The sequence below is a fragment of the Nomascus leucogenys genome, chromosome 22a (genome assembly GCF_006542625.1).
Source record: "Nomascus leucogenys isolate Asia chromosome 22a, Asia_NLE_v1, whole genome shotgun sequence".
Classification (NCBI taxonomy): Eukaryota; Metazoa; Chordata; class Mammalia; order Primates; family Hylobatidae; genus Nomascus; species Nomascus leucogenys.
In genome coordinates, this window is record NC_044402.1 from 29,936,289 (window position 1) to 29,944,444 (window position 8,156).

At 38.1% G+C, this 8,156-nt stretch overlaps 1 protein-coding gene across 6 annotated transcripts in view; it reads right to left on the reverse strand.

The window, feature by feature from the left end:
* TTLL5 (tubulin tyrosine ligase like 5) overlaps positions 1 to 8,156 on the reverse strand; it is a 297,166-nt gene that overhangs the window by 287,176 nt on the left and 1,834 nt on the right. For all 6 annotated transcript variants that reach the window (XM_003260781.3, XM_030803999.1, XM_030803998.1 and 3 more), the window contains exons 2-3: positions 7,956 to 8,124; positions 1,670 to 1,776 (exon numbers count right to left, since the gene is read on the reverse strand). In XM_003260781.3, the coding sequence (XP_003260829.2) occupies positions 1,670 to 1,776; positions 7,956 to 8,029 (181 nt within the window). In that variant the 5' untranslated portion in view covers positions 8,030 to 8,124. The remainder of the gene's footprint in view (positions 1 to 1,669; positions 1,777 to 7,955; positions 8,125 to 8,156) is intronic.

Below are 8,156 nucleotides of genomic sequence, written 5' to 3' on the forward strand. Positions count from 1 at the left end.
AGTGCCAAGACCATTCAGTGGGGAAAAGAATAGTCTCTTCCACTAATTTTGCTGAGACAACTGGATATCCAAATGCAAAAGAATGAAGGTGAACCCTTACATAACCCTATATGAAAAATTTAACTCAAAATGGATCAAAGACTATTGAGCCCTAAATATAAGAGCTTAACCTATAAAACTCTTAGAAAAAAGCAGAGGGATCATGACCTTGGGTTACGCAATGGTTTCTTAGATATGACACAAAGAATATAAGCAACAAAAGAAAAATTACATAAACTGGATGTCATCAAAACAAAAAACTTTTGCTCATGAAAGAACACTAACCAGAGAATGAAAGACAATTCAAAGAGTAAGAATATTTGTAAATCATATATCTTGTCTAATATCCATAACACATAAAACTCTTATAATTCAACAACAATAAAGACAACCCAATTTTTAAAATGTACAAAGGATTTGAAGAGGCCTTTCTCCAAAGAAAATACACAAGTGGCCAAAAAATACATAAAAAGATATTCAAATTACTCATTAGGGAAATGCAAATCAAAACCACAGCCAGATACCACATCACATTCACTGGTATGGCTATAATCTAAGAAACAGAAAATAACAAATGTTAGTGAGGATGTGGAGAAACTGGAACCCCTATACATTGTTGATGGGCATGTAAAACGGTACAGCTGCTATGGAAAACAGTTTGATATGGAATAAGTTAAACACAGAATTACCATATGGCCTAGCAATTCCATTCCTAGGTATACCCCAAAGAACTGAAGATAAGTGTCCAAACGACTTTTCCATGAACATTCATAGCAGCACAATTCACAACAGACAAAAGGTGGAAACAGGCCAGGTACAGTGGATTATGCATGTAACCAAGGCAGGATTGCTTACGGCCAGGAGCTTGAGACCAACATAGGCAACACAGTGAGATCCTGTATCTAAAAAATAAATAAATTTTAAAAATAAAATTAAAAAAACAAGGTGGAAACAAAAAAAAGTACATCAACTGATGACTGAATAAACAAAATGTGGTGTATCATTGGAATGCATTCATTAGCATATACAATGGAATGTTATTCAGCTATAAAAAGGAATGAAAGACTGATATATACTGCAACATGGATGAACCTCGAAAACATTATGCTAAGTGAAAAGAAGCCCACCAAAAAAGGCTGCATATCACATGACTCCATTTATATAAAACATCCAGAATATGGGAATCTATAAAAACAGAAAACAGATGAGTGGTTGCCAGGGACTGGTGGTATGGGGGCTGGGGATACCTGCTTAATGGGTATCGGCTGTACTTTGGGGATGATGAAAATGTTCTGGAACTAGACAGTGGTGACGGTTGCACATAACTGTAAATGTACTAAACAACAATGACTTGTACACTCTAAAAGGGTTAAAATGGTAAATTTTGTTATGTGTATTTTACCACTTAAAAAAAAATAAACACATGTACACATTATTCTGGAAAAAAAATCAGAGGAAAAACATAAGCAGAAAACAATTTAAGAAATTATAATATTTGAAGTATAACAACTCAATTGATTTTTCTCATGGCCAAGGCCCTTTCCCTATATATATGTCATATCAACTTCTTTAAGACAAGGATGTCCGGGCCATGCCCAGCTCCGTCCTCTGTGGGAGAGGTTATACCCACCTCCAATTACTCTAATATTGTTGTCCTTTGTAAGAATAGCGTCAGCATGGAATACCAAAACTGGAATTCTCCTGCAGCCTCCAGTCCACATGATGCATGGATGATCCCTATAACGACAACAAAGCCTTCATTAATTTACAACTCAAAACCTGAACTGCTGATGCAGATTACTATGGTTTGTTGCTTAGCAAGTTTCCCCTTCCTTCTGGAATACAAATCCCAAATATCCTGTGGGAAATCACATCTCTCATTCTTAGCTGTGTGTTTAAAATTAACTCTATCCCTGGGCCAGGGATAGGCCTTGATTGGTTTCAGCCAATCAAGATATTTCACCATTCAGTATAGTTAGTGGTTCAGAGATAGGCACATAAACCAATTGGAGCCCATGAGTTTAAGGAGACATGTTCTGGACTCTGTGAGAAAGCGATGGTTTCTTTCTCTTCTATAATGGCTACAGATGATAGCCTGTCTTCCTCTTGATGGCATAGGATGAGAATGAGAAGTCTGGAAGGGCAACAACCATTTTGTCACCTTGAAAGAAGAGCCTGTAGCTGTTGGTGAAGGAGAAAGTCAGTGGGAGGTTGACTGAAGAGATAAAGTGGGATTTTCAGAATGAAGATATGCCTGAATATGAGTGAACATATTCTCTTTATTACTTAGGACCATTTGGATTATGTTGTAATCCTTCGCACACATAAAGAACCTAACTGATGAGTTCACAATAATTTACATACTCCTTTTACGTGCTATAGTCCATTTTCAAGCCAATTTGATGATGCATCCTAAGACTCTGAACCAGGAACTCTAAATTAATACAAGTATCCCAATTAAAATCACGTATTTTAAAGGAAGCCGATGCTAAATGGAACAATATATATTTTCCTCCAGTATAAAACCACAGGAGAGAAAAAGACCTCTGACTTTATTCTCTTTCCCTATCCTCAGGAAATCTCAGCTTAATTTTAGGCTGATGAATATTTACTCACAGATTAGAAAAACCTTCACCCTCATTAGGGCAGGGAGGTAGGAAGAGAAATAAAATTAAATGAACTGAGTCCCTACCATGTGCCAGGATTTAAACTAAGAGCTTTCACATCTCACTTAATCCCCCTGCCCATACTATGAACTGCAGAAAAACTGTCTCAGAAAGGTTAAGTAACCTGCCTAAGGTCATACAGCCGGTTAAGTAAGGGATGAGGTATTTGAACCCAACATCTGTATTCTTTCTACTGTTTGCCTCCCTAATTGCATTTCAGCAAAGTTCTATATATTGGATACCTTGAATTCAATTATTTGGGAACTTAAGCTGATAATTCCTTAAATGCAATACAATCCACTTGGCCAAGATTCACTCGACTCTTAAAAACTCACATAACCACATCCCTTAACAAAGGTCATACCACAAATCTCGGGGCCAAGTCAGCCCCTCCCAATCCAACTTTAAAAAGATCCACACTCGGGCCAGACACGGTGGCTCACGCCTGTAATCCCAGCACTTTGGGAGGCCGAGGCAGGCAGATCACGAGGTCAAGAGATTGAGACCATCCTGGCCAACATGGTGAAACCCCATCTCTACTAAAAATACAAAAATTAGCTGGGTGTGGTGGCACGCACCTGTAGTCCCAGCTACTCGGGAGGCTGAGGCAGGAGAATCAGTTGAACCTGGGAGGCAGAGGTTGCAGTGAGCCAAGATCGCGCCACTACATTCCAGCCTGGCAACAGAGCAAGACTCTGTCTCAATAAAAGAAAAAAAAAAACATAAAAAGATCTACACTCTGAATGCACAGTCTGTAAGGCTCCCAATCTTAGGAGCGAGGCAGTCTTTAGACGTGGGACAAGCTGCCAACTGCTTTCTAGTGAAGAAAGCAAAGAACAGCATACCTAGTTTATTCCCCATTTTCTAGAAATGGCATGTGGATGCTTATTGTTCTTGTTCTTTGACTTGGTGACAGTACCCACTTGTGAGAAACGGTGCTGATAGGGTACCTTTTTTAGCAGGAAGGATTTTTTTGTAGCTTGCTTGCTTCTTCATCTTTAACACCTGTAAAATGTGGGCATGAAGCCAGGTGATTCCTATGATCTCTTCCAACCTTAATTTTTCCACTATATTTCTAAATCAGCAAGTACAGAAAAAAACAGGCAGCCTAAACTACAAAGTCTCAGACAGGAACTCTGGAAACTATCCAAAGTTCTCTGTCAATCTAGCACTAGCTACCAGCTGGCACCACTATGCCTTAGCATTTATAAACAATGGATTGCTGCTCCAATTTAAAAATGCCTGACAAGGGGAGCACAATCAACAGATACACAGCTGAGAATAGCCCAGGCCCTAACTGTACTATCTGTAGAAAGCCAAGTCTCTAACAGAGAAATCTTTTCACTTCCAACCTATGGAAAGATAAAAGAGAGAGTAAACAGTAAGGTCAGCTAAAAAAAAAAACACTTAAGGAATATGCAAAATTGTCATGAAAAACATATTCCCACCAAGTGGTGCTAAAAGGAAAAAATTCAGAATGATTAGGAAACTGAAAATTGGGACTCTACATTTTCATTCACATCAGAAACTGGTATATATTAAAATCCACTTTTATAGGCATGGAAAAACAAATGATTTGAATAATTACTGAAGCAGATCAGTTTTATGATTCACTTTATTGAAAGCCTAAAAACATTTTGGTTTTCCGGGAGTAATTTCATGAGAAATAGACATCATTATCTCCTGGGACCCAGCCTACATAACTCAAAGATGGAGCTGTAAGCAGCTTTTGCATTCTTGCTTCTAGGCTGTCTTCATACCACTACCCCTATTAGAAATGCCTTCCCCACTTCTCTGTTTATCTAAGCCCTCTCTCCAAGGCCTACCTGAAGTCTCACCACCTTCAGGCAGCCTTCCCCAGCTCCTTCAGCCCATTATACCTCCTTCTCTGAACTCCTATAGCACCCACTTTATAATTGATTGTTAATGATCTTTTTAACTGATATAAAGCCAGCCTTTTACAATAGCAATTAAAGTTGACATTTTTTCAGTGACCAAAGAAATCTTACATCACGTTCTTATATGAAAGTTTCTATGTCTGCATACAGAGTTCTATTTGGGATCTCCAAGCAAAATATAGAAAAATAGCCTCTTTACATTTTCTATTTGAAATAATACCATGCAAAAGAAGACTGCCTGGACAGTTTCTATTCCTGAAGTCCAGGATTGCAAGGAATTAATACTTTAACACAGCCTAGGTATCTGAGCAGATCTAACAGATGTCCATGGATATACATCTTTGGATCAAGTCAACATCTTCAGATGATTTATGGCCTTCAAACTTCTAAATCAACTTTTAAAATGTAAGCCTGCTGCTTCAGGTGTGAACAAGATTGATTTAAGCTTCCTAATGTAAAAAGTAAGTGTCTGATAGACAAGACATAAGCTGATGAAACAAGATTAACAGTTAAAAATCAACAGTAGAGTCTGAAAGGAAGAAGTGGTCCATAAATTTGGATGGGAGCGGAGGGAAAATTATACCTTTATTTTCACTAACTTTTACTAGAAATTCAGTATTTCTTAATTATGAATATAGGCAACGAACCATAGTAATATTAGCATTATCTGTGCCTTTGACGGTATCTAAAATTACAGCAGTTTTTTTGTTTTGTTTTGTTTGAGACGGAGTCTCACTCTGTCTCCCAGGCTGGAGCACAGTGGCACAATCTCGGCTCACTCAACCTCTGCATTCCAGGTTCAAGCGATTCTCCTGCCTCAGCCTCCCGAGTAGCTGGGATTACCCGCAACAACACCCGGCTAATTTTTGTATTTTAGTAGAGACAGGGTTTCACCATATTGGCCAGCCTGGTCTCAAACTCCTGACTGCAAGTGATCTGCCCACCTCGGCCTCCCAAAGTGCTGGGATTACAGGCGTGAGCCACTGCACCTGGCCAATTACAGGTATTACATTTGTCACTACTTCTAAGTTATAGTAGTTTAAGACTCACCCCTAGATCACATGTGATCATGGTCTTTCTATCTAAATGCCAGTGTGATGAGGTTGGACAACAATCGGGCAACTCTCCTCCTAATAATCATTCAGTCACTAAATGATGACACCTCACATTGGCAACCCAGACATCTATGCTGCTTCCCAGTACCCCCCACCTACGATTGTTAATCAAAGACCACCTTCCCAGTGTACTGATCTTACACAAACTAAACAAAAACAGTCTTCATGTTGTTGTCTTTAGAAAACAAAATTTAACTTTCCCAGATTTTAAATGATCTTATTATTTAATGTATTAGTAAAACAGCACATATTACTATGTTACCAATGTGTTTTAATAACTGCATTTGAATGTAATTAGTACTCTTTGTAATGATATATATTTTATTTTAAGCCTTAAAAATATTATTCTGGTAAGGAATCCATGGCATAAAAAAGTTAACGACTCTGATCTAAGGTAATTTAGGTATAAAGCCTTCATTTATTCCTTCATTTTGTTATTCAGTCAGCAAGAATTTACTAAGTACCTACTATAATATTAGGTCAAACTATCTGCAATCGTCAGTATTTGACTGTTTCTGACCTACCAAAATGGCAGTTTCATATAGTTCAATGTAACATTTGTCAGGCCCAATCTGTAAACCCACTAATAAGAGAGACAGTAATGGAGTAAAAGAACAACCTTTAAAAAGGGAAAGACTGATACTTGCAGCAGAAGTTAAAAGTTTTATGGAATGGGTAAGAGGCAGCACACTGAAAGCAAAAAGTCAGAAGAAGGGAAAGTAACCAGAGGGAATTATCCATTTAATTATCCTGAACAAGAATGACCCAAATATACTTTCAAATCTCTATTAGTTTCTATGACCTAACAGTGATAAGAAACGTTTCCTCAAAGCTTTCTTAATGCTTCAACAATTTTTTTCAAATTACAAGTAATCTTCTATCTTATAAGAAGCCCACCATAAATTCAATATTAAAGCCAGTAAGAATAATGCCTCACATTTGTATAGCACTTACAAAGTAATTTCACATACATTATTCTATTTGAGTCTAACCAGACCCCCTACAAAATAGCCTGGGAGAAATTATCTCTATTTTTCAGGTTACACAGCACACACAAATCCAAAAGGACTCAGGGAGAATCTTAAAAATGAATTTTACCTTTAAACCAGATTCTGTCTTTACTCTGTGTCAAGTAATAACTAAAGGAGGCAAAAAAGCAAAGTGATCAAAATCCAGAAAAGCCAAGTCCAAATCTCAATGCATCACTTACTCTCTATGGGTCACTGAGGAAATTTCCCAATAAGACTGAGTTTAAAAAAATGAAAATAGTAACACCTTCAGATTTAAAAAGATATAAGATATGAGATAAAGCCTTTATCAAAATCTGTAGTAGCTGTATTTATCATTATCATTCTTTTTTTTTTTTTTTTTTTTTTTTGAGATAGAGGTTCACTCTTGTCGCCCAGGCTGGAGTGCAATGGTGCGATCTCAGCTCACTGCAACCTCCACCTCCCAGGTTCAAGCCATTCTCCTGCCTCAGCCTCCCGGGTAGCTGAGATTACAGATACCCACCACCACGCCCAGCTAATTTTTGTTTTTTTAGTAGAGATGGGGTTTCACCATGTTGGCCAGGATGGTCTTGAACTCCTGACCTCAGGTGATCCACTCACCTCGGCTACCCAAAGTGCTGGGATTACAGGCATAAGCCAACACGCCTGGCTATTATTCATTCTTATTGTGATGATCCAGTAATCATGAAATTGGACTCTTAAGTAAAAGAACTCAGGAAAGCAATGTGGGTCAATGGACACAGCACAGGCTATAGAACTCTAATATCCTGCCTCAGAGTTACTATGGTAAGTTACCTGACCTCTCTATATTACCACCATTTTATCATTGTAAAGGCTTTTGAGAAAATTAGCAAACGTAACTAATGTCATAGAGTTTGGACATGCTTTTCTTCAATACTTAAACATTTCAAAATCTTCTGTTGGGAGCTCTGAGCAAGAGTTCAACAAGAGCTACTACTTGCATTTTACAACATCTAGAGCTGATGTTCACTTATGAGCCCAGAAAGAGAGCCTTATCTCATTTCTTAGCTGATAGGGACTGAGTAACAAGACCTTAAATGACATTATGGATAGAAGCTAAAACCAGAGTTAGATAATCCCCAAGGAATGACACTAGATAAAAGAGTATACAAGTAAAAGAGAAGAGTATATAGTAAAAGAGTATATAAGAGTATATAAGTGAAAGAGTATAAAGCACAGGTCAAAGGCAGGCTTGCTATTACTTACTCTTGACTTATGACCTCCTCTTCTTCTGAGGATGATGCTGTTTCCTCCAGGTCCCGGGCCATCACGACTGGCATTTCCTTTAGGGTTTGTCATGCAGTCAGTAGACGGGGGCCTCAGAGACCTTTCCTAGCAGATTCACTGGATCAAGCAATTTGGATGGCACAGATTCCTGCAAGAAATCAACTTGATCGGATCAATTGA